Source organism: Apodemus sylvaticus, chromosome 1 (assembly GCF_947179515.1).
Source record: "Apodemus sylvaticus chromosome 1, mApoSyl1.1, whole genome shotgun sequence".
In the NCBI taxonomy this organism is placed as follows: Eukaryota; Metazoa; Chordata; class Mammalia; order Rodentia; family Muridae; genus Apodemus; species Apodemus sylvaticus.
Genome location: NC_067472.1, coordinates 184,811,859 through 184,839,443, shown reverse-complemented (window position 1 = coordinate 184,839,443; position 27,585 = coordinate 184,811,859). Strand labels below are relative to the sequence as shown.

Sequence of the window (27,585 nt, the reverse complement as noted above, 5' to 3'; positions counted from 1 at the left end):
AGAATCCCCCAGTGAGGGCCTGGGGGCGTGGCTCAGTGGTAGAGCCCCCCAACCCCAACCCCCACTCCTGTGAGAGGCTGTGGGCGTGGCACAGTAGTAGGGCACCTGCCTAAAGTCTTCCAAGGGGCTTGGAGTGTGGCTCAGCAGTGAATCACAAGCCCAGAATCTCCCAGGGATGGACTGGGGGTGCACCATGAACAACTTCTTGAGTTCCTTTCCCTACATACATACGCGGGAGGAGAGTGTCTGAGGATATTATGAAGGAAGTCTGTTCCTAGTTCATTTTGGGGCACAGAGGAGTTGATGCTGGGTGAGCTAAAGGGAGAAATGTCTGGGTGGCTGGCAAATTCTGTTTTTGCTTGGCTATGGTTCTATGTGGTTCACATAAAAATAACATACAATTTGTTTTTTTGTTTTTTTTTTTTTTAACACAATTTCAGGAATTCCTATTTTAAGGACTTTCTGGGTTTGCTTTAACCAAGGACAGTGGTTAACTTAGCTTTTCTTTTTTCTTTTTTACATTAATTTCATGTGTATTGTTATTACCTGCATATATGTCTGTATTAGGGTGTTAGATACTTTGGAACTTAAGTTAAAGACAACTGTGAACAGCCATTTGGGTGCTGGGAATTGAATCCTGGTCTCCAGGAAGAATCATCTCTCTAGACTCTTAGCTCAGTTTTCTGTTTGTTTTTTTTTTTTTTTTTTTTTTTTTTTTTTTTTTTTGGTTTGGTTTGGTTTGGTTTGGTTTGGTTCTTTTAAAGAGGAAGATATTATTCCCTTAAGTCAGGATCTCATACACCAACACAGTCGGAGTAGGAGTTAGGGTAACTGTAACTTGCAGCAAATCTCCTGCCTGGAAGTGCTGGCATTACAGGTGTGAGCCACCCCACCTGGTAAAGGAGTTTACTGTATGAAACCAGTTTCTATTCGATCAGAAGCAGGGCTTTGTTTCTGGGAAGCGCTCTTCACCATCAAGCCATCTCTCCAGCCTGTGAGGTGGCTCGGAATTAAGTCATGTTTACTCTCTCTGAGCTTCTCACGGTTCACCCATCTTCTCAAAATGGCATGATTTCTTTTTTCTTTGTGCCTGAATAAAATGTCATGATGACTATATTATACATGAAATATATTATTATTGTATATCATATGTTAATATATTAATTAAGATATTATATTATTATTGTACTGTGTAATGTATTATAGTACACTTTCCTTCTCCGTTCCTCCTATGACAGGAATACCAGCTGGCTTTCACTAATGGAGCTGTGCATCCGTGCCGTCTCTGACCCCTGCTGTCTATCTGGTAGTACAGTACTGTAGTTCAGATATTAAGACTCTCTGTGTTCTGCATGTCCTAACCAGAATCTAGAACCTCAGTATTTGTTGTTTCCACTTTCTTCCTTTTTTTTTGTTGTTATTGTATTTGCTGGTTTGCTTGTTTGTTTGTTTGTTTGTTTTGATAAAGGTTCTCCCTGTGTTCCCTGACTTGCTTAAATCCTGCTGTTTGACCAGGCTGGCCTCAAGTCTAAGTGCCTCTGTGTGTGTGCACCACCATGCACAGCTATTACTGTTTTCTTTTTACAGTTGTGTGTGCATGATGCATGTGTGTGTATGTTTTGTGTCTTTTGAGGTGTGTGCCTGTGTGGGTGCATGTGAGCATGTTGCACAAGGAGGCCCCAGATTGCTGTCAGGAATCACGCTGAATCCCAGTTGATTTTACTCTTCATTCATTGCATCTCTCACCATCAACACAAAGCTTTCTCACCAAAATAACATCTTGGTAAGCATCTTGGTTTGGTCGCCCCCGTCTCCACTTTCAGAGGCTGGACTAACTAGTGTGTGCCATGCCCACGCAGTATTTACGTGGGTTTCAGGGATAATAAACTCCTTCCCTCCCTCCCTCCCTTCTTCCCTACCTCTCTCCCTTCCTTCCATAATTCTATCCATCCTTCCTTCCTTTCTTTCCTACTTTTAAAAAATCCTTCCCCCCTTCTTTGTCCCAGCTCTCTTTTGGGAAGGTCTCATGTGTCTCAGAGAAGCATTAAGATGGCTAGGTAGCCTAGGATGACTTTGAATTTCTGATCCTCCTGCCTCAACCCCAGAGAGTGCTGAGACCCCAGTGCCTACCAGAAGGAAAAAAGTACTTCATGCCAGAGAGCCCCCCTCTCCCTCCTGCCCGCCCTGACGTCTGTTGTTCTTGCCTCTTCCCGTCCTCCTCAGCACATCCCTCATGGTTAACCCACCCAAGACTCCACATTATGCTGAGGTGTCTCAGAAAGTCTGAGGTCTCCTCAGGTCACTGTCTGTCCTCAGACTCGTTCTCCAGTGAGGTGCAGGAAACAAAGGCCAGAGGTGTGGCTTTGTGCATGAATGCTTTCCTGGCATGCACAAATGATGCCCAGGACCCACAGCAGCAAAGAGCCCCCAGGGACTGCAGCACACACTGCAGGGGAAACACAGAAGCATCAGCTGAGATGCAGCCAAGACTAGGCTGTGATTTAGGTGTGATGTGGACAGAGATGACCGCCACACACCGCCCTGAGTCAAACCACAGAGCCACATCCAGGTTAAATTAGTGTGTGAGATTACACGGGGGCTGGCTGTGTGTGTCTGCCCCATCTGCTGTACGGCAGCCCCACAGACTGGGAGGCTTCCTCATGAGAAAGTCGTTCTCTCATGGTTCTGAAGTAGACAATCAAGGGGTCCTGGGGCTTGGCTGCCCCTAAAGTAAGACCCTAGAGGCTCTTAAGTAGCCAGGCCCCACTCCAGAGGAATTCCAACCACCAGGATCCACTCACGGATCACACAGTCATAAAGTCATAAAGCCTGATCTGAGCCCACGAAGAGAGAGGTGGCCTAGTTATGGCCTGCAGAGTAAAAAGATCAAGCCCAGAATTTGAAAATTCATCAGTCCCCGTCCTTGAAACCCCACCTCTCTCTGGGCTTTCCACCGAGCTCAGGATTTGAAATCCCCCAAATCCCTATCCTGTGAAGCTCTCCTTCCCCATCCTTTGTACCTCGTCTTCTGCTCAGTTCTTCGCTGCTTATCCCCAAGAAAGAGGCGCAGCTTTCCTGGAGTTCTCCCTCCCAGTGAGTCTCTTCTGGGAGGTTTGTTGTGCATCGTCCTTGGCTCCTGACTGCTTTTCCCTTTAGAGCTGTGACACTTAGATTGGGGAAGCCTTTCCCCTCAGAGCTGCCACGCCTCCAGGGGGAAGGTTTCTCCTCAGATTCCCACTGGGGAAGCCTTTCCCCTCAGAGCTGCCCCGCCTCCAGAGGAAAGGTTTCTCCTCAGATTCCCACTGGGGAAGCCTTTCCCCTCAGAGCTGTAACAAAAGGAACAACAGCAGCTGAGACATCCTGGGTTGTAGAAAACACTGTGGAATTAAATCACCTTACATATTATAAGGATATACGCTAACAGGAGAATGGAAGCCTGCAGTAGTTTTGCATTAGGGATGTGGTTCTGTTTATGTTTCAACAGGGAATGAAAAAGTACGGTTACCATTAAAACTTATAAAGACTATATTTGACCAGGGAAGAACTCCTGCTAGTTGAGAAACGAATGTCTCTGCATAGCCAATGAATCTTTTTTTGGTTACCTGGTCCTCATGACTGATTTTTACGTGTCATTCTTCTATGCTGCGTGAATGGATATTTATGTTTGTTTGGTTGCACAGTCCAAATGGACTTTTAAAGTTGAAAGATGCCTTACGCCTGCTCAAACATACAGCAGAAATTTATCTTTAGCTGATTTGTGCACGCTGCATATTCCATACATATTTAATGCAGAAATGTACCTACAATATTGCCTTTTAAAGTTGTATGTTTTTTGAACAACAGCAACAACAACCACAACAACAACAACAAAAAGACACCACTAAGGACAAAACAAGTAGTGAGTCCAGGAGATCCAGCCTCATAGACTGCCTCAGTTACTGTTTCCTCAAAAATCTGCATCCAGGGAGACTTCAAAACGGCTATCTTAGATGGTCGAGCCTCACAGACTGTTCCTGCCAGCACTTAAGCCCTGCACTTTCTCATCCCACAGAAACTGGACAGCAAAAGATACAGCTAGCTCTCCCTGGACTCTGTCTATATCCCAATTTTCTTAGGTTCCCAAAATATGCCTTCATGCCGAGACAGCAGACAGCAAATTCAAGAGAATGACATTCCCATTCCCAAGAGGCAGGGTGGGCAGGTGTGGTCTTTCAGTGTGTTATAGATGCTTGTTGTCATTTAGATGGATTGCTGGCCGGTTGTTGTTGGTCATGGTCAGGGAAGAGACAAAGTAAAAGAGGTTAAGATGTTTCTCTCTCTCCTCCATTCTGCTTTCTCTCCTATCTAATATTAGGGGGAAGGAAGGTGGGGGTGATAAAAGTAAAAATGGGAGGGGCAGATATAGGATGACAGGGTAAAAGGTGTATTATTGCATCTCCTGTTAGACTAAAAAAGCAACAAGTCACAAATATTTTACATTGGTATGGATTGCTGTATATCGGTGGAAATGTAACATTATGTTGTTCAACTCTTGCTTAAGGTATTATACATAAGCAACTCATTTAAAACATAATGTAAAGTTCTAGTCTTATGAAAGCTACTAGTAAAAACCATTAGGATAATTAGAAATGCAAGGAGTAGTTATCTATAAATTATCTTACTTCTAGTCTTGTTAGGTACTAGTTTAGTTAGTTATACAAATAAGCTTTATTTAGTCTCCTGTATATATTTTTAAAGCTAAGCAAATAGTAAAAAGTGAGAAACAAGGAAGGTTTGTATCTCAAGATTTCTATAGATGGTCTTCACACACCTCAGACATCTGCAGAACACGGCATCTGCGATGGTTTAATAATAAAAGGCTTTTCTGAGAGAGACATGTATCAGCTTCCTAGCAGCACCCCCAATTTACTTCAAAACCAAAAAAACCTTCAAATTAAGTTTATTTGAAACATGGCAAAGCTGGATCCTGGGCAAAAAGCTGCCTTATCTGGACCGCTGACAGCAGGCCATCCAAACTGTGGACAAGCAGGATACTGGAAAGTTGACTGTCCAACATTGCAGAGATAAGGCAAGCCAGTCCTTCAAAACTGCTGCTTCATAGATGAGTCTGGCAGATATTCTGAGCCTGTAGGCCAAAGTTGGACACCCCAGTGATACAGAGGAACCTTGCGTGACTGTCCAGGCAGCCAGCGGTCTGTCATGTCTACAGTTTTGGGAGCTGCTGGCTCTGCACGTCCTGTTTACTCAGGTAACATTTATCCTTCTCAGGTCTCTGATGGGGTTGAAGACTAGATAGCTAGTCTTACAGATTTCCATACTAAAGACTAAAGACATAAAAGCTGAAATTGTTTAGGATCTAAGGAAAAGGTTTAGGATCTAAATAGATGTTTTTAGGTTGATAAATGCAAGATCATAACTTGCATTATTAAGAAAGTGATTTAGGTACAGAACTTTGGACTCACCAGGACAGGATAGATAGTCAAGTACTTTCTCCAGGGTTGCCAAATACATGTGGACTGGAAATTGTAATATAATTCTTACTTGATAGTTTTCATAATAGTTCTTATTGTGTATGGTTTAGTGAAGTTAAGAAAAAAGTTATTTATCCAAATAAAAAGGGAGAAATATAGTGAGTTTGGTTTTTCTTTAAAAAGCCAGTGACATTGTGTGAATATATTTTTGTTTCAATACCAGCTGTGGAATAAGAGGCTGCTTCACAGCAGCTGATTGTGATTTTCCTCGTGCACTACCAGGGGAGTGATTTTGGCCAGCTGGAGATTAATTCTGGGGACTCTGGAGAAGGTAAAAGTGGGAGAGCCCGAGGGGCCTGTGATAGCAGCTGTTCCCCCTGCTGCTGCCCCTGCTGGTTCCCGCTGCTGCATTTGCCTGCCTCCATTTTACAATTACTAGATTTCAGTCATGTACTACCACATACAACTCAAACATATTTTTAATAGTACAGCCCTACATACCCATATATACAGAAAAATAGGATTGACCTAGAAAAGTAACAATTTTGAATCTAGGTGATATACAGAAGTGTGTCCCCAATTATTCCAACTTTCCATGTGTCTAAAAAACTTTGCACATGCCGGGCAGTGGTGGCGCACGCCTGTAATCCCAGCATTCTGGGAGGCAGAGCCAGGCAGATGTCTGAGTTCGAGGCCAGCCTGGTCTACAGAGTGAGTTCTAGGACAGCCAGGGCTAAACAGAGAAACCCTGTCTTGAAAAAACTAAAAACTCCACACATTTATTGTTCTAAGTAGTTTCAGTTTGGCTATTTTGGATAGTATGTTATAGGGAGCCCACCAGAAAAGTCCACTCAGATACAGTGTATAGCCAATTGACAGTCTTTATTCCAGTCAGCTCTGAGTACATTCTGGTATTTGGAACCCAAGTATACCTCTAAGCACTTAGAGGAAAACCCATATCCTGTTATCTTGCTCAGCAGCTGCAGGGAGAGCTTTTGGTTGAGCAGGCAGTTTAACAGAAGCCAAGATAAGCAGTTAGCTGAACAGGGAGTTTTAAACACAAAGGGCATGTAACAGAAGCCAAGACAAATTAGCAAAGGCAATTTGACCTCCAGTTCCTAGAACAGAGTTGGGTAATTTTCCACAAGATTCTCCATCAGGCCAATCAAATTCTAATCAAGCCTGAAATGGCCTAAGCAAGAATAAGAGATGGTACATCCTATAGATGTACTGGCTCTATCACAAATATATAGTTTATCTTCATATGTGGGCCAAGAGCATACATTAGTTTTATCTTTTGAATTCTTTTATGGGTTTCACCCCTTTTGAAAGTACGTATTCAAAAATAATTGTGTTTTTTAAAACCTCCACAAATATACGTAAGGAATTGACTTACAATTCAAAGCCTTTCATGTTCCTTTTCATCTCTTAGATATCTCCAGGATGAAGTTATTTTAAATTTAATAGTGAATGAGGATTTTCTAAACTCCCTGAAGTACAATTAGCTTTTCATATAAGTTATATTAATGCCAATAAGAGCAAGAACACTGTAGAAGCTACTTTATAGAACATAGGCATTGACCAAATACTCTCAATAATTTTATCTCTTATAACTCTGTTGCCACAACTTTAGTTGTTCCTGTGCTCCCCAAAAACAAAGTATGCAAAAACAAAGTAAACATTCTGTGTAATATCAAGAGCCACGGGATGTTAATGGTGACAATGAAGACAGCTCAGATAAACCTAGTTCCAGTAACTGCTCTCCCTAAGTTGACTGTCCTGGGTGACTATTGATAAATGTATAAATGAGAAATGTATAAATAAAATGTATAAATGTATATTTATACAACTAATAAGAAGAGGGTAAATCAAGAACATGATCACTACTCTATATTTCTGACATTAAAATGCATTCTTAAGAGAATATCTTCTCTGAAAAAACAACTTCCCACTTTCTCATTATAAAAGGTTTCTTTGCATTAACAAGATATGAATACCCTGCTATTGACCAAGTCCTCGGGCAGATTAAAGGTCCCACGTTCTTTTAAGTCACATTCTTCCCAATATGAGCTCTCTCATATTCAGTAAAATTTCCACACAATGGCTTGTCCACCTTCCTTACTTGTATAGGACTCCTGGGAATTATGGATGTTCATCATTTCCAATAAAGACTTTTACTGAGTCTTCCAAGTGTCAGGGTTTCAGACCTATATGGACTCTCTAATAAGATTTAAGAGCTAAGTCTATAAATTCCCACATTCCTTGCATTCATAGTGTTTGACACCACCATGGAATCTTTTATGTTGAAGAAGGCTGAGCTCCAACTTATCAAAAAAATTTTTTTTATTCATAAGGGTTTCAATCAATATGAATTAGGTGAACTAAATCTAAACATTTTCCTGCCTTTCTTATATTGATAGACTTTCTCACAAGTTGAAATTGTATGATATATAACTAGCTTAGAACTGCTGAGGATCTTTTCCAGCTTCTTAATATTAAATTTAGTATGCCAAACCAAGTTTAATGTTCAACTAAAGGTCTTCCCATATTTTAACCTCATTAAGGTATTTCAACAGTGTGAATCTTTTGATGTATTTTAAGGTCTCTACCACGAGGAAAGTACTTCCCACAATCTTTACATTCATTAAGGGTTCTTGCCAGTATGAATTCTAAAATGCCCAAGAAATTGGTAATGATATTGAAAAGCACCCCCACATTCTTTACATTAAAAGGGATTCTTACCAGTATGGATTCTCTGATGAATTCTAAGGGCTGTTCCACAAACAAAGTCCTTTCCACATTGCACACAGTCAAAGAGTTTCACATCAGAATGAATTATCTGATGCTTACTGAGTTGGGACTTAAGTCTGAAGGCTGACCCACACTGCTGACATTTGAATGATTTCTCTCCAATATGGATGCTCTGGTGCCGAACAAGGTTTTCCAGAACAACGAAGGCCTTTCCACATTCCGACACCGAAAGGGTTTCTCACCAGAATGAATCTTGCGATGCTGCAATAGGTTTGAGCAATGAATAAAGGCTTTGCCACATTCACTGCATTCATACGGTCTCACACCACCATGACTAATCCTATGCTGAACCAGAGTGGATTCACGCTTGAAGGACTTCCCACACATCTTGCACTCAAAGGGTCTTTTGCTTGTATGAACAATTTTATGGTTATTAAGCTCACTGGGAAGAAGGAAAGCCTTTCCACAGTCTTTGCACTCATAAGGTCTCTCACCACTGTGAGACTTCTGATGATGGATGAGAAGTGTACTAAGTCTAAAGAACTTCCCACATTCTTCACACTGGAAGGGTTTCTTTCCAGTGTGAATACTCTGATGTTCAGTAAAATTTGACCTGCGACCAAAGAATTTCCCACATTCCATGCATTGGTAGAGTTTCACAGCACAATGAGTTCTCCGATGTTCATTAAGTTGGTACTTACGTCCGAAGGCTGACCCACAGAGCTTACACTTGAAAGGTTTCTCTTCCATGTGAGTTTTCTGATGCTCAGAGAGGTACACCTGAAGCCTAAAAGCCTTCCCACATACATTACACTCAAAGGGTTTCTCACCTGTATGAATCCTCTGGTGCTGAACTAGTTGTGAGCCAGTTCTGAATTTCTTGCCACACTGCTCACATTCAAACAACTTCTCTCCAGTGTGAATGCTCTGGTGCCGAGTGAGCTGAGTCAGAACAGTGAAGCCCTTCCCACAGTCCTCACACTGAAAGGGCCTCTCACCAGAATGAATTTTCTGATGCTGCATGAGGCTGTTGCGACGTTTAAAGGCTTTTCCACATAGATTACATTCATAGGGTGTCACATCAACATGAATGATCCTATGTTCAACAAGGTGGGAGACACGCTTGAAGGACTTGCCACACTGCTCACATTCAAATGGTCTTGTGCTTGTATGAACAGTTTTATGGTACTTGAGCAGTACAGGAAGATGAAAAGTTTTTCTACATTCCTTACATTTGTAAGGTTTCTCACCACTGTGACACATCTGATGTCTTCTAAGCACCTGGTGGAGTCTGAAGGCCTTCCCACACTCCTTACATTCATAGGGCTTCTCTCCAGTATGAATACTCTGATGCTGAGTAAGAGCTGACCTACAACCAAAGCTCTTCCCACACGCTTTACATTCATATGGCTTTTCTATGTTGTGAGCAAGAGTCTGGCAGGAATAAGGAGGCATTTCTGCCTTGTTAATAGTATTTTGTTCAACATTTCCTTCTTGGCAATTCTGCAGAGCCTTGAATGTAGAGCTCTTGAAGTCAAAAGTTTTATTTAATTGCTTTATGGTCTGATTGGGCAAATTTTTATTATAAATATGATTTTCTGGTGATATATTTTCAGCATTATAGTCTGCTTCCAAATCTGAAAGAAAAAGAGAAAGCAAGAATACTTTATTTTCCTGTAACACACATACACACATTTTCCTGTAATATAACATCATTAAGCAAACTATTAAATGAACGGCCAGACTCTAAAGAAGAGTAACCATGAGATTAGCAACAAGGAAAGGTTATGTAAGACAATAATACTATTGGGCTGGAGAGGTGGCTCAGTGGTTAAAAGCATTAACTGCTCTCCTGAAGGTCCTGAGTTCAAATCCCAGCAACCACATGGTGGCTCACAACCATCTGTAATGAGATCTGACGCCCTCTTCTGGAGTGTCTGAAGACAGCAACAGTGTACTTACATACAATAAATAAATTAATCTTTTCAAAAGAAGCCAATAACTCTGTATAGTAAACAGGTCAGAAGTGGGATGATATGTCTGCTTACTGAGGTTATAACTAACTGGACTAAAAAAAATCTATGTGCTTATTCACACACTACTTGAAATGCACACTGTCAGCCATCAGCCCTGTGTGCCAGGCCGCCCTGCCCTCCCGCGACCTAGCTGCAGCAGCTCATGCACCTGTTCAGTCACCAAGTGCTGCTGTGCAGAAGAGGTCGCAGCAGCCAATGGCATCTCTCCGAATCCCTCCTCTCTCTCTCTCTCTCTCTCTCTCTCTCTCTCTCTCTCTGTGTGTGTGTGTGTGTGTGTCTCTCTCGTTCTGTCTCTCTCTTGTTCTCTCTCGTTCTGTCTCTCTCTCCCTGTCTCTCTCTCATTCCGTCTCTCCCCCCTCTCGTTCTGTCTCTCTCGTTCTGTCTCTCCCTCTGACTCTCCCTCTCTCTCGTTCTCTCTCCCTCTCTCTCCATTTCTCTCTCTCTCTCTCTCTCTCTCTCTCTCTCTCTCTCTCTCTCTCTCTCTCATGTCCCTACTGAGACAGACTTTTGTTCTTCGCCCATGTAGGTCTGTGCTCCTTCGTAAGTTCATTGTGGGTTCTTTTATTTCCCTACCCTGTATAACACTGTGTAGGAGAGAAAGAAGCATGGGAGGGAAGAAGGGAAGGAGGGAGGGAGGGAGAGGGAGAGAGAGAGAGAGAGAGAGAGAGAGAGAGAGAGAGAGAGAGAGAGAGAGAGAGAGAGAGAGAGAGAGAGAGTTCCCTGAATCTAATTTCTTTCCCAACTGTGGCTCCAAATATCCAGAAGCTGTAGCCCTCGTCCAGGAGAGCGAGGGAAGCAGAACAAGAGCTCAGCTTCCTTCTTTGCGTCCTTTCCACAGGCTGCACCAGAAGGTGTGGCCCGGAGTCAGGTGGGTCTCCCCACCTCAAAAGATGTGGGTCAGGAGCTGGAGAGATGGTTCAGCCATTAAGAGCACTGACTGCTCATCCAGAGGTCATGAGTTCAATTCCCAACAATCACATGGTGGCTCATAACCGTCTGCAATGGGGTCTGATGCCCTCTTCTGGGGTGTCTGAAGACAGCAGCAGTGTACTCATATATACATAAAATAAATCTTAAAAAAAAAAAAAAGATCTGGATCAAAGGTGGTCCATCACTTCAGATGATTTTATTAACAAAAATTTTCCACTGGTGTACCCAGCTGCTTGGGTTTTAGTTAATTCCAGATGTGGTCAGGCTGACAAAAAGAAAAGCCACCAGAGCTCCCTCCCTGCCAAACCAGGCAGAAGGCTGTGCTGTGTGTGCTCAGACGCGGCTTCCCTGGCTTGTCCGTCTGTTGTTTGTGAGTCAGGGTCTCTCATTTGCCTGGAGCTGCACAGGTAAACCAGGCTGCCTCACCAGCGAGCCCAAGGGGTCTGCCTTGGCCACCTCCCCAGGGCTGCAGGGAGGACACACCATCACACTCTGACCACAGTGACCATGAAGACACAGAGTTAAGACAGTTGGTACCCAGCTCTGCGTTACAGCTTCCACTGGTGCTGAAACTGTCTTAGCTTTGGGTCACTGGTCAAGGACACTGAAAGCTCTGACAGAGGCCCTGGGTTAGAGGCCAGCAGCCACCTATAACCCCAGCCCCAGGAAACTGACCTCTCTATGACCTCTTAGGACACCTGCACACACGTGCACACACAACCAATAATGAAATACTGTTGGAGGATACAGAGAGCGGGCACGGGCTCCAGTAGAGGGAAGGAAACAAGAACAACTTCAAGTGATCCTGGACCAGAAGCCCCTCTGCCTGCTTCTCTGTGACCGTGACTTCCTTCCAGGGCTCAGGCTTGCTTCCCACAGGCCCTGGGGCTTTGAGGGAAGTTTGCCACATCCAGGGTCAGCTCTGTGGAGCCTCTCTGAGCACAGGCTGTGCTACAGGGCTGCAGGCTCACCTCACTCTCACTCACCTGGGCTCAGCCTGTGTGTTTCTTCCTTCACAGCCATCCAGGGCTCTTTCTGCTGCTCCAGTAAGACGATCAGATCGGGCTTGGAAATGCAGCTTCCCACTTCAAAGACAGAGAGAGATGGCTCATAGTGCAGACTCTCATTCATTCATTCATTCATTCATTCATTGGGATTCGGTCTAATAATCCCAGGATGTCCTAGAACATGGTATGTAGGACAAGCTGGCCTTGAACTTACTTGATCTTTCTGCCTCTGCCTTCTAAATGCTGGGATTAAAGGTGTGTGCTACCATGAGCTATTTCTACAGATTTTGTTTGTTTGGTTTTTGGTTTTTTGGTTTTTGGTTTTTTGAGGCAGGGTTTCTCTCTACAGCCCTGGCTGTCCTGGAACTCACTCTGTAGACCACTTGTGCAGGTCTTTGTAACACAAACTTATTTTCTAGAAAGGTCTAGACAGTTTGGCATGGTGGATCATGCCCATGAGCCCAGCAGGTGGGGGAATGAGGCAGGACACCTGGGCTGCAGAGCAAGATGCAGTAAGTCCTGGAGAAACAGATGGAAAATTCTCAAAGACAAAATAATGCTGAAGAAAGACTTCAGAAAAGGAGGAAAAGGCAGCATGGATTAAAATAAAATCCAACTCTTTCAGAGCAGGGCTGTCATCTCCTTTAAATGCAGGCAGGGGCTCGCCACTGAAGAGGAAAACATAGCTGAGGAATGAGAACAGGAACACGTAGGCTACACTGTCTGTGTAAACCCTATCCCTGGAGCTCACTAACGAGGACATTTATTTAGGCAAGGCCCATAAGACTAAATGCTCAGCGTGCCCAACTAAACACTGGGCATGGCGGCACACACTTGAAATCACTACACTCGAGGCACGTAAGCAGCAGAGGAGAGGTTCGAGGTCAGCTTCAGTTACACAGCAAATCCGAATGGAACTCATGGGCTACATGAGACCTGACCTCGGAAAAACAAGCAGTAATAATAGTAATAACAGTAAGAAGGAGAAGGAGGAGAAGTGATAATAATGGATTGGACGGAATTGATACCATCTGATGGACAGTGTTGACTCTAAGACTAAGGGCAATATTCATATTCGTGGATACTGTCTGACCTACAGTAACACAAAATCCTTATTTTTTAACATGCATGTATTTATTTAGCAACACTGGGGTGGGACTAGGGTCTTGAGCATCTGGGGACGTGTCCTACCATTGAGTTACATCCCCAAGAATGACAACTGTCATCGTCATTGTTCCTGTGCTACCTTTCTTCACAGTCCAACCTCACTCTCACAGATCTGCTCAATGAAGAAGACAAACTTCACGCCCTACAACGTCCTCTGCAAAGCAGGCAAAGGGAACGCTCACGGAAGGAGACAGCGTGTGTCCACTTGTGTTTGAATTCATTCTACTGATTCATTCAGGAAGGCTCTTTTATGTAGTTGGACGTGTACAGTGTGTGTATGAATGTGTCCATGCAGATGTGTGCATACGTGTGTAAGTACACATGCATCCACACATGTGTCTATAGGGCAGTGACCAGTACTAAGTGTCTTCATTGACTGCCCTCCACTTTAGTCTCTGAGACAAGGTCTAGAGCTCCCTGAGGGGACCAACAATGGCGGGCGAGCAGGCGCTTCATGAAGTCCTATTTTCAACCCAGCAGATCTCACATTCTTCCTATGGTAAGAAGAAGAAACCCAGCTCCCTCTTTTAAAAATTTATTGTTTAAAATTTATTCTATGTGCATGTAAGGATCTGTGTGCATGCATGACTGAGCACCACATGTATGCAGGGTGCCCATGAAAGTCAGAAGTGGGCCTCACACCCATGGGAACTGGAGTCACGCATGGCTGTGAGCCACCTTAGGATCCTCTACGAGAGCAGCTGCTCATGCCAACCACCAAGCTATCGCTCTTGTTCCTGATTCTAGTTCCTGATTTACTTACTTATTTCATGTTGTTTGTTTGTTTGGTTTGGTTTATTTTGTTTGAAGAAGGGTCTCGATGTGTAGACCAAGCTAGTCTGAACCTAACTTTGTATCTGAGTGACCGTGAGCGCACAGAAATCTTCTTGCCTCAGCCTTCTGAGTGACAGAATACAACAGGGACACCATCCCAGCTTCAGCTACCACTGGGAAGATGGCACTGTCCTAATTCAGAGTCAGGAAAGCACACACTGTACAGGACACATCCCCATCCACGGGGCACAGGCTTACCCACTGCCACGAGGTTGCTGTAGGTCTCCAACATCGTGTCCCTGTATAGGGCCTTCTGAGCAGCATCCAGGCAGGCCCACTCCTCCTGAGAGAACTCAACAGCCACATCCCTAAGTGTCACTGACCCCTGGAAGAGCAAACACAACTAGAGTGAAACTGGGGAAGCTTCCAAGATGGAAACCAGACGGGAAAGGACTCAAGCGTGGGAAGGGAGCCTTAAGGAGATGCTCAAGGCGCCTGAGTGCACGAGCTCCCCATGAACGACGGCTGTGCCCCCCTCCAGAGCCAGTCACTGTGCCTCTCCACTCCATCCTCATCCCTCAGGGTAGACCCCACAAAGGAGAAATGTCACCGGGCTCAGGGAAATCACATAAGGAACGCTGTGGGTCCTTGAGTTTATTAAGGTATCAGATGATATAAATGTTTGCTGTCATCAGAATAACTTCTATAAACTATATACCACTCCATATCACTGACATATTAGGTTTAATTTTTCGTAAAGACAAAACAAACAAAAAACCTTTCAAGTGGTCAGAAGTCTTCTCAGGTCTTCCCTAACTCCCTGGGTCATCAGCCTGACACCACCACAGAGGTCAATCAGGTTTCCCCGTGCAGTCAATGAGACCATCACCTCAGAGCTCTGAAGCCCCCAAGGCCCCTGTTCCCCTGAGGGACTGACACCTCCACTGCAGGGACAGTCCTCCCTGAGCTCAGACCAAGCAGACAGCACACCTGGAGGAATGCGTTCAAAGACAACCCCAGTGCCAGCTGGGAGGAGGCACAGACAGGAAGTGCTCAGACCTGCAGACCCTCACTGCAGAGGGGCAGACTGGGCTGGGGATCCCGGATCCTTGGGAAGCTTCAGGAGGGAGGGAGGGCAGGAGTCACCTAACCTGAAAGTCACCCTAGGTCAGAGAGAAATGTCACCTTACACAGACCATGTGGTGAGAAGTGGAGCTGGCCATTCTTCTTCAGGCTTCCTCCCCTGGGGGACAAAAAGAAAGCCTTTCATTGGATGGTGACTTGATGTTCCCAGGCTGACTTCTGTCACTGTGATTTCATTGACTATGTTTATTTCTCAAGCACCCCCACTCACTCACTCCCTCCACTATGCTTCCAGACCTGAGGGTCCCTGGCCCCAGCTGGCTTCAATTGATAATAAAGAATTGCTGTACAGCCCATGACTGGGTGGGGAGATGGAGCAGGACTTTTAGAGTGTGCAGGCAAGGGACCGAGAGAGGGAAAGGAGACAGAATCACCAAGCCTCGGAGGGGCAGCAGTCCGATTAAGAGTCACAGAAGAAAAGTCATCCAACAATGCAAAGGGAAAGCAGCCATGGGGGCTGTGGGGAAAGGCAGTGCTGCCCAGAAGACAACGGGGCAGCAAAGATAAAACAGACATTCAGGAGGTGTTAAGCCAGGAATACTGGAGGGAAATGTATGCTAGCCATGGGAAAATTAAGACATGTCCAGTCATTGAGCTAGTCAAGGCATATCAAAATTAGCGTGTGTGTGTGTGTGTGTGTGTGTGTTTGTGTGTGTGTGTGTGTGTGTACACACCCACTGGAGCCACCAGGTGCCAAAGCTGTTTAATTTGATACCATACCTGGGTATCTTTGTTGACCTGTGATCACAGCATACATTGTACCCATTAAACCATGAGTCTTAAAGAAGATAATTAGATATGAAAGAAGCTATCACAGGAGGGGAGTATGGGCTGATTCTCTTTCCATATCATGGGAGATTTTGAACATAATAATACTAAATTCGCTCTGAGTGTCCTGGGTCTTTGGTCCTAGAGCTGGGTCCTCAGGCTCAGCACACTGACACAACTGCCCTGTCCCGGGCTGTGTGAGGACTGTCGTATGCTCTGTACCACACCCAGCAGCACTGACCCTCTCTTCACAAGCTCTGAGTGGCACACACACCCTCAGAGCTCCCTGAGATGTGGCACCAGGGAGCGGCCGTCACCAGATGGGGACCCAGTGCTCTAGCCAACAGGTCTAAAACTTCGTTCCATCCACTGTGCGATTGTTCATCTGTTTTAGAGACAGCCTCTCCTATATCTCAGGCTGGCCCTGAACTCCTGATGCTCCTCACTCCCTCCCTTGCCTGTGCTGAGATTACAGCCACGCCCCCACCGCTCCCACTCTCAATGCACATCTGATAATCTTATGGAGTCATACTTTTGTCTCCCCACAAGCTTCACACACAAATTTTCCTTCTTTCCTTCTCCTTCCTTCCCTCTGTGTACACCAGGCTAGCCAGCCTGCAGGGATTCTCTTGTCCCCACCCCTTCTTGCCATAGGAGGGCTGGGACTGCAGACACTCACTGCAGACATGCACTGTAGACATGCACTGCAGACATGCACTGCGGCATCTGCCACCGCACAGCTCCATGCCTGCAGGCACTGCGCCCACTGAGCCATCGCCACAGGCCCCATCTTTACATTTCTGTGACAGTTGTAGTGTGACCTCATGACATTTATAACTGCCTATGCTTCATCACGTTGGTGGCTGAAGGCCGGAGATAAAGTACGGGAGGTTTTGCTGGATGTGGCAGCGTGGGTCTACAACTGCAGCCCCGGGGAGGCAGAGGCAGGGGGCTTGCTCAGAGTGTCGGGCCAGCCTGGCCTATGTGGTGCTGGTCAACCTCAATGTTAGCGTTCAGTACAATGACACTGGACCTTCAGAGGCACCACAGGCGCAAGTCCACCCGAAACAGATTACAATTTACAAACTGAAGCTACTAGAAAAATATACAGTCTCCATGACAGCGGATATTTTTGGTATTACTCTAAAAACATACGTAACAAAACCAAATGGGCAAATGGAATTTACATCAAACTAAAAAATGTTTCCCACTGTGTTAATTAGGGTTCCTATGGCTGTTAAGAGACACCATAACAGTAACTCTTTTTTTAAATTTTTTGTTTTGTTTTGTTTTGTTTTTTGGATTTGGTTTTTTGAGACAGGGTTTCTCTGTGTAGCCCCAGCTGTCCTGGAACTCACTCTATAGACCAGGCTGGCCTCAAACTCAGAAATCCGCCTGCCTCTGCCTCCCAGAGAGCTGGGATTACAGGCGTGCACCACCACTGCCAGGCCCAGCAACTCTTAAAGAAGGAAAACAATCGGAGCTGGCTTACAGTTTCAGAGGTTTGGTCCATTTTCATCATGTAAAAAGCACGGCAGCATGCAGGCAGACCTAGTGCTGGAGAAGGCATAAGAAGCCCAGGAGATCTCCAAGTCCACCCCCTCAGTGACACACTGCCTCCAGAAAGGTGACCCCTATTCCAACAAGGCCTCAGCTTCTAATAGTGCCACTCTCTGTGGGTTTCTGGGGCTGATTAAATTCAAACTACCACACACAGCAAAGGAAACAATCAACAGAACAGAGGAATAGTCTAGACTCTAGGAAAAAATAATTGCAAACTGTACATCTGACATGTTAACATCCAACAGAAAAAGCTATTTCCCCAAATAGAACATCAATATGGCCAATTGATAAATTAACATATGAAGGATTAGCATCTCAGTGATAGCCATTGAAATCACAAGGAGAGGAGCAAATGGTTGGTCAGCATTCCACTGTGTCCGTGAGCCTTAATCCAGATGTGCCCTGTCTGTTCACTTCTTGGTGGGGATGCACATCACAGCTACGTAAATAATGCTGGATTGAAAGCAGGAGTGTAACTGTCTCTGAAAGGTACTGATTTTATTTCCGTCGTGTGACTAATCCGTAGTGGGACTGCTACATCACGGACCAGTTCTAGTTGTAATTGAGAACCCGCCATATTGTTTCCTACAATAATTGCAGTAATTTACATTCCCTCCACAATGGGTTTTTTCTCTACATTCTCCACTTTTAATTTTTTTTTCTGTGAATGAAAACTTAAAAAAAGATGTATTTATTTTATATTTCTGAGTATTTTGCATCTGTATGTGCACCAGTAAATCTTAAAAAAAAAAAAAAAGAAAAGAAAAAAAGACGAATGCTGGTTAGGACTAGGGGAGGGGAAAAACTTCAAAATATTATGCTATATGCAATATGAAAAATTTTATCTGAAAAGTTAAAAAAAATGTGCTCTGCATTAGCACATTCATTTTCTTTTCCTTGTTTTTGAAAGAGTGTCTCACTGTGCAGCCCAGTTATGTGGGCCAAGCTGACCCTAAATTCACAGTGATCCTCCTGCTTCTACCTCTAAAGTACTGAGATTAAAATGTACACTAACAGGCTTCATTCACCACAGGCATCCTAAGGTTCAGGACAGGACGAGAGCCAGAGGGGACAGAACCGAGACTCCAACCAGGATACCACAGAGCCACACCCCACGATCAACCACGGCATCGCTCACCTGGATCTGGTTAACAGGACCCATTCCACACACACATATTCAGAAAATGACTAGCTCTCAAAGATGCCAAATGTAGGGATATCACTTCCCCACTCCCGAAATCCTCACGAGTGAACGATCATCTATGACCAACATTCTTCCTCTGCCTTGAAAGGCGGGCCTGTAAAGATCAAAGGCCATCTGTTATGTGATGCCATCCAAATAGAAATCGATTTTTAAAATCAAGAGTTTGAAAAACCTAACGCTAACCTCTGGAGGTCCCTATCTTAGGAAAAGGCTGTGACTGTAGAGAAAAGGGAGGCAGGGTTCATTGAAATGATAAGGTGAATATTAAGTGGAAAGGGAAGGGACAACGCGGTGCCCAGTGGTGAAGGTATAAATTTTCACGTTCCTCCTTCATTTACTGATAATTCCATATTCTAAAACTAGAACCTCACGTCCAAAACTGAAACACCAAACTCACTCTTGAGTATTAGATGTGTAGCAATAATGTTTCCATTCTCCCCCAGCTCTCCTTTGGAGACGGACTAGGGGAACAAGCGTGAGATCCCAGACTATATCCGAGAGCATCCTCAGTGAGCACTTTCCTTCCGTTCCCTCAACACTCACAGGGGCTCACAAGGCTCGGGCTCTGGGAAACTTAGGGAATCCAACAAACAGCTCCTAGGCGACGCTCGGAGGCACTTCCGGCCTTAAAAAGCACCTCCCAAGCTCAAGTCTGAACCTCAGGGAAAGCTTCCCTTCAGACTCCGCCCCTGACTTCTCCTTAGTGATGCTCGGTCCTCTGCTTCAGTCCCTGTGGCCTTGAGAGAAAATGATAGTAAGCACAGTGGTACAGATAAAGCAGAGAGCTCAAGGTGTGTACACACAGAGAGACGCACACGCGCGCACACGTCCCAACATCTCCATCCACCCTACACCAGCGCCCACATCGATGCTTCCCGCCTTACTCGGTGGAGACCGAAGCCAACCAGCAATGTCTTCGGACCAGAAAGATCAAACCTTCCACATTGACGACACCAGGATGCCAAAGACCCTTGGCTGCTTCTGGAGCTAAGTGGAGCCTTCAAGAAGCCCCGCGTTTCCGAGAGATCCCTGCATGCAACTTAGCCCAGCCCACCTGGGAACCGGGCCCAGTGGTTTGTGGGAGTTCCCACGGTGGGGGACAGGACGGGGGCGGGGCTCCCCGGGATGGGGCGGGGCTCCCCGGGGTGGGGCGGGGCTCCCGGTGCTTATTGGGGAGGCGGCCTCTTGTGATCAAGGCGTAGTTCTGTATTCCGTGTTTAACTGATTTTCTCTCCTGTGGAGTGGACAGAGGAGCTGAAATTTTAAAATTCAGAGTAGGAGGTAAGATCAGAGAGGGATGAACGCTTTGCCTGAGTCCCACTGAGTGGGAGTCCACCTCGCTGTGCTCTGGCAGGGACTATGGTAAATTTGAAAAGAACTTAAAAAAGAATTTAGTTCGACCAATTCTGAACTAAAGAATTGGTTGGTTGGCCGGGCACACGCCTGTAATCCCAGTACTTGGGAGGCAGAGGCAAGCGGATTTCTGAGTTCGAGGCCAGCCTGGTCTACAGAGTGAGTTCCAGGGCAGCCAGAGCTACACAGAACACACACACACACACACACACACACACACAGAGAGAGAGAGAGAGAGAGAGAGAGAGAGAGAGAGAGAGAGAGAGAGAGAGAGAGAGAGAGAGAGAGAGAGAGAGAGAGAAGAGAGAGAGAGAGATTTACCCTGTTATATAGACAGGAAATTTTGAGTGACGATTACATCTGTATATATCACCAGAACAGTGTTCAGTAGGCAGTGATTTACCTCATGTTGGAGGAGGAATGAATAACACGCGTAAGTAGCCTAAAAAAAAAAAAAAAAAAAAAAAACCAAAAACGTATGCCTCCTTTTTATAGGATAAACACATTTATTGTAACATGACACTATTAAACTTTCAAAACCACTTTGTTTCTCATATTTATAAAGAGCTTTTTCTAAACATGATAGAAATTGTGAGCCGGGAGGTGGTGGTGCACGCCTATAATCCCAGCACTCTGGGAGGCAGAGGCAGGCGAATTTCTGAGTTCGAGGCCAGCCTGATCTACAGAGTGAGTTCCAGGACAGCCAGGGCTACACAGAGAAACCCTGTCTCGAAGAAAAAAAAAAAAGAAAGAAAGAAAGAAAGAAAGAAAGAAAGAAAGAAAGAAAGAAAGAAAGAAATTGTGAGGAGACTAGACAATCCTAGTAATAAAAGTACTTGCATTAAATGTACTATAAATTATGTAAACGCGGGGCTAGAGAGATGGCTCAGTAGGTAAGAGCACTGACTGTTCTTCCAAAGGTCCTGAGTTCAAATCCCAGCAACCACACGGTGGCTTACAACCATCCATAATGAAATCTGACACCCTCATTTGGTGTGTCTGAAGACAGCTACAGTGTACTTAGATATAATAAATAAATAAATCCTTTAAAATATTATGTAAATGCTAAAGTATAGGTGTCACATTAGATTTGAAGATAAGCCAGACCCAACCAAGTGTTAACTATACATAAAATATGTTAAAATATTCTAGCTAATTCAAAGTGACCATCCCCACAATAGTAAAAAAAAAAAAAAAGACTTAAGTTAACTTTAAATTGAGGCAGATCTGAGGACAAAGAACATTGCCAGTGATGATAGCAATAACAGAGAGAGCAAATCTTCAAGTGACAAAAACTTGACTGGGCGTGGTAGCACATGCTGGGCCTTTTATCCCAGCAGTAGGGAGGCACAGCCAGTGTATGTCTATGACATGAGGCCACCAAGAACTATTTGGTGAAGACCTGTCTAAAAACTAAAACATGTAATAATACGTGTAATACCACACCTTCAAAACATGAAGGGGGGAAAAACCTGATAGAGAAATAAAGAGTAACGGCCAAATCCAGCATCTCATACAAATGCTTTCAGTCTCAATAACTGATAGAAGATATCAGATATCCAGAAAAGCAGCAGAGCAGAGTTGATTTAGACAGCATCATCAACTATGAACACAGACAGAATAAAAATCAAGACAATTACACTTAAATGAAATCAGGGGGCCTTACACCCCCACCCAGGCAGTATTTTTAAATTAAACATTTTATATTAAAAATTGGTAGAGTCAGCTTCCTTCTTACTTTGTGAAGGTTTACTTCCTCTGGGCAAGTCAGACATATCACTGGACTGCAAGGGAGAGGGCTTCCCTGGGCAGAACTGAGGCCTCTGGCCAAACTGTCTTCCAGGTGTGAGAATGAGACCCAGGTATGGGGATCCTTTAAAACCAGTCAAGAAATCTGCTGACTGGAGATCTGGACAATGTCTTTGAACCAGAAAAACCCAGATAAGCTACTTGTGAATGAAGTGGAAATTTCTAATTTCTTTGGAGACTCAGTTGTATCATGTGACGTTTTTCTGGAAGCTGTCTTCTGAGAAGGATGTTTTGGCTGAGGTAGACATGTGATGTTTTGCTGAGACCAGACCCATGGTGTTTTTCTGGAAGTTGCCTAGAAAGAGTGTATGTGATGTTTTGTGGATGCCTGAGAGAACACGTTTGGAAACGTTATAAATATAATGCAACGGACAGCGGGGCATTGGTTCGCCTTGACACTCATTGGGCAGTGCTGGTCAGCACTGATGACCCTGCAGCGTTGGCCATGCCTTGCCTTCTTCAGTGATCATCATTTGTCGTGACTTTATAGAGAGAAACGCACCAAAGAACGTCTGGTGGTGTTCTGGCAGATTTTGCAGTGGTGTAGAACTGGCTGTCCTGGAACTCACTCTGTAGACCAGGCTGGCCTTGAACTCAGAAACCCACCAGCCTCTGCCTGGCAAGTGCTGGGATTAAAGGTGTGCATCACCACTGCCAGGCTAACAGCAGGCAGCCTTATCCAAATGAAATTGTGAGGCTCTGCCAACCAGCCTGAGTCACCAGAAGCAGCAAAATCTGCCAGAACACCACCAGACGTTCTTTGGTGCTCCTTTGTCGAAGATCAAATGACCATAGGTGTGTGGGTTCATTTCTGGGTCTTCAATTCTATTCCATTGATCTACCTGCCTGTCACTGTACCAATACCAATTTTTAACACTGTTGCTCTGTAGTAGTATTGTTTGAGGTCCAGGATACTGATTATCCCAGAAGTTATTTTACTGTTGAGAATAGTTTTAGCTATCCTGGGTTTTTTGTTATTCCAGATGAATTTGTGAATTGCTCTTTCTAAGTCTATGAAGAACTGAGTTGGTATTTTGATGGGGATTGCATTGAATCTGTATATTGCTTTTGGCAAGATGGCTGCTGTTGCATAGATGGCCACCAGGTGGCAACAGGAGTCCAAGGATAAAGGCAAAGACAAAGGGGGCCATTGAGGCCCAGTTGTCCAAAGACAATTTACATCTATCATCAAAAAGAAAAAAGGAGAGCTGGGAGTGGTGGCGCACACCAGTAATCCCAGCACTTGGGAGGCAGAGGCAGGCGGGTTTCTAAGTTCGAGGCCAGCCTGGTCACAGTAGTAAGACTTTGCTATATTTTTTTGTTTTTCCTAGAACAAGACAACTCTGCTATGAAGTTCCTTTTCAGTGGGCAAATCATGGGGAAAATGAAAGCAAATTAAAAAGCAACACATAAGGTAGCTGTGCCAGTATTACAGCAATATAAATGGGGCAGTGAGACGGCTCAGCAGAGAAAGGTGCTTGCAGCCAAGCCTGATGGCCTAAATTCCACCCCTGGCACTACATGGAGGAGGAGGAGGAGGACTACGAGGAGGATGAGGAGGAGGACTACAAGGAAGGAGGTGGAGGAGAAAGCACAATGCAGGAAGTTGTCCTCTGATTCCCACATGGTATGAGGCACACGGAAGCATATACAGGCCCACAGACACACAGACTCTCTCTCTCTCTCTCTCTCTCTCACACACACACACACACACACACACACACACACACACACACACTAGCTTCTCTACACCAATGGCCCAGACATGGTGGTGCATCCCCACTGGTAATGTCAGCACTCAGGAAAAAGAAACAAGAGAATCAGGAGTTTGAGGTCAGCCTGAGATAACTCTCTCTCCAAAAACTTCAAATAATAATAGCAACAATAGTAATAACAAATTTAAAGTAAAAATAAAAGGGAGCATAAAGAAACCCATTAAAAATGGGGAGGATACATGGGATTCAGAGAGCCTTGGGGGCCAGTTCTAGAAATTTGGCAAGAATTTGACACTGGGCTAGGACACAGAAGTAGGCTCAGATACGAACATTTATATTTGGGCTAATACAAACTCAAAGTTAGCTTGGTGGCCAGGAATGTGTGGCATTATCTTGGTCATCCTGATAAGCTCCTATTTGCCTAGTTTGATCTGTTTATTGCCTTGTTTGACTACTTTGTCTTTGATCTAAGAACAGACACTATTCTTTACAAGTACCTAGAATGGTATAAAAGCTGACTGGAGAGAGCTAAATCAGCTTCAGCACTGCCTGGAGTCATGGTATAAACGTTGCCTAATTGTCTTTTTCTTTTCAATCTGAGACCCAGTTGACTGACTGAGCTGGTTTGGTCAATGGGAATTTACACACACACACACAAATAAATATTCTGTTTAAGTACATGCTTATGCATAATGAAAGAAGCATGAATTTCATAGTGTATTGAAGTGTCTGAAAACTCAGCATCCTTGAACTGGGAAAAATTAAGAAGGGGTCTGTGATAGTTGAAATAGGTGTGGCCATCATAGACACAAGTTTGAATACTTGGCCTTAGGGAGTGGCACTATTTGGAGGTGTGGACTTCAGGGAAGAAGTGTGTTGCGAGAAAGTAGACTTTGAAGTCTCCTATGCCAAAGTTCCATCAAGTGGGTAACACATCCAGTCTCCACCTTGCTGCCTGTAAATCAAGATGTAGAACTCTTGGCTCCTCCAGCATCATGTCTTCCTGCACGCTACCATGCTTCCCGCTATGATGATAATGGACTAAATCTCTGAAACTGTAAGCCTGCTCCACTAATTGTTTCCCTTTATAAGAGTTGCCTTTGGGGGCTGGAGAGATGGCTCAGTGGTTAAGAGCACTGACTGTTCTTCCAGAGGATATCAATTCCCAGCAACCAGTGGTGGCTCACAACCATCTGTAACAGGATCTGATGTCCTCTTTTTCTCATTGTATACTAGCTAGCTACCTTATATTTTGTTACCAATTATGGCTCACAGCTTTGGTGTACTGCTCCTGCTATGTTAGCACTGATACAGAGAGTTAATTCTCTTTAATAGCCTAAGAGATTTATAGCCTAACTCCTCTTAGGCATTTCAGCCTTACTTGCCATCTTAGTTTCAGTTTCAGCTTTTGCAGCCCCTCTGGTCCAACTGCTAATCCTTTAAATTCCTTGACAGAAACCTATTTCCTTATCACTGATCATTCAGGATAGGATCGATAGAGGTTTGACGGATAGAGTCAGTGCTTCAGAGGAAGCCATTCTGTACATAGGAAATGAAGTTCAAGATACTAAAACAAGTTTAACTACCTTATGCCATGCCAGTTATAAATGGATGTGTCACTCCTCTGCCCTACAATGGGTCAGAAATGTCCTGGGAACAGAAACAATGTTCCCATCTGCATGGTGTGTGGAACAATTCACAACTTGCTATTGATATGGATACTTTACATTCCCAGGTCAGTGCCATCAGTCACCCGACACTGAAGAGTTCTTCAGCAGCAGAATTGGCATTATTGTTCAAATTTGACAAAGAAGCCAAAAACATACAGTGAAAAAAAAAAAAGAGAGAAAGTGTCTTCAATAAACGGTGCTGGTCTAACTGACTGGGAGAATGAAAATAGATCCATTATTATCTCATTGCACAAAGCTCAAGTCCAAGTGGATCAAGGACCTCAACATAAAACCAGACACACTGAATCTAACAGAAGAGAAACTGGGAAGGAGCCTTGACCTCATTGGCACAGGAGAAATTTTCCTGAACAGAACGCCAATGGCTCAGGCTGGCTCTAAGATCAAAATTTGACAAATGAGACCTCCTGAAACTGAAAAGCCTCTGTAAAGCAAAGGACATGGTCAATAGGATAGACAGCTAATATCCAAAATATACAAAGAACCCAAAAAGTTAGACTCTAAAAAACCAAATAACCCAATTAAAAATGGGGTACAGAACTAGACAGAATTCTCAACAGAGGAATCTTAAATGGCTGAGAAGCACTTAAACAAATGTGCAACATTCTTAATCATCAGGGAAATGCACATCAAGATGACCCTGAGATTCCCCCTTACACCAATCAGAATGGCTAAGATCAAAAACTCAAGTGACAGCACAAGCTGGCAAAGATGTGGAGAAAGAGGAACACTGCTCCATTGCTGCTGGGATTGAAAGCTGATACAACCATTCTGAAAATGAATCTGGCAGTTCCTCAGAAAATTGGAAACAGTTCTACCCGAAGTCCCAGCTATACCACTCTTGGGCATATATCCAAAAGATGCCTCACCATACCACAAGGACACAGGCTCTACCACGTTCATAGCAGCCTTATTTGTAATAGCCAGAACTAGCTGGGTGGTGGTGGCGCACACCTTTAATCCCAGCACTTGGGAGGCAGAGGCAGGCGGATTTCTTGAGTTTGAGGCCAGCCTGGTCTACAGAGTGAGTTCCAGGACAGCCAGGGCTATACAGAGAAACCCTGTCTCGAAAAACCTAAAAAAAAAAATCTGTAATAGCCAGAAGCTGGATACAACCCAGATGTCCCTCAAGGTTCATTTACACAATGGAATACTACTGAGCTATTTAGAACAAGGGCATCATGAATTTTGCAGACAAATGGATGGAACTAGGAAATATCATCCTGGGTGAGGTAACTCAGACCCAAAATGCCATGCATGGCATGTCCTCACTGATTAGTGGCTATTAGCCAAAAAGTACAGAATACCCTAGGACACAACCTAGAGACTATAAGAAGCGTAACAAGTAGGAAGACCCAAGTGAGAATGTTTCACTTAGAAGGGGGAAGGAAAGAACGGAGGGAGAGAGGGACCTGGGTGGGAGACCGGAGGAGGGGAAAGGGGGAGCAGGATCAGGTATGGGGGCAGGGATGGGAGAGAAGAGCAGAGGGCCAAGAGAATGACTGGAGATAAGCATCCTGGGGGAAGGTGTGGACTCGCTAGAAAGCACCAGAGACCTGGAGGTATGAGACTCAACAGGGGTGACCCCAACATTGGGGAGAGAAAACTCAAAGAGCACCTCCAGTAGATAGGGCCTCAAGTAGAGGGGCAGGGTTACCAACCCATAGTCAATTTTTCTGACCCCGAACCGTTCTTGTCTAAAAGAACTAGGACAAAAATGGAGACAAGACTGAAGGAAAAGTGGTCCAAAGACAGGCCCAACTTGGGATCCATCTCATGCGAGGGCACCAAGGCCAGACACTCCTACTGATGCCATGATGTGCTTACAGATGGGAGCCTGGCATGGCTGTCCTGAGAGGCCCTACCAGCAGCTGACTGATGTCTGGGGGCCCCATGGTTAAAACGGGAAGGATTGAAGAAGCTGGAGAGAGCTACCCCACAGGAAGACCAGCAGTCTCAACTTACTGACCCCACAGTGGTCTCAGTTCTACCTCACCCTTTGTCCTGTAGTTTACCCCTTACGCTGACTCACGTACGGGGTCTGAGGTGGGGATGTGGGTGTCTTTTCTGTTATCTTGCCAACTGTGGAGACATCACCCCCGCCCTTCAAGGACCTGATATTCTCCAGCTGTTTTTCCTGGTATTTGCTTTTATGAAATCTATTTTTAGTCTACATGCATGCCCAGTGAACCAGGGGCTAGGGGCA

At 44.7% G+C, this 27,585-nt stretch overlaps 1 protein-coding gene across 1 annotated transcript; it reads right to left on the bottom strand.

Annotated features, from left to right (window-relative positions):
- Positions 1–6,322: 6,322 nt before the first annotated feature.
- On the bottom strand, positions 6,323–19,889 carry LOC127672652 (zinc finger protein 59-like). Its single transcript, XM_052167960.1, is given in 7 exon segments — positions 6,323–8,444; positions 8,447–9,859; positions 12,175–12,273; positions 14,395–14,521; positions 15,327–15,379; positions 18,749–18,908; positions 19,699–19,889. Coding segments are annotated over 5 exon segments (1,920 nt in total). The 5' UTR covers positions 15,360–15,379; positions 18,749–18,908; positions 19,699–19,889; the 3' UTR covers positions 6,323–8,196.
- Between the last annotated feature and the right edge of the window lie 7,696 nt (positions 19,890–27,585).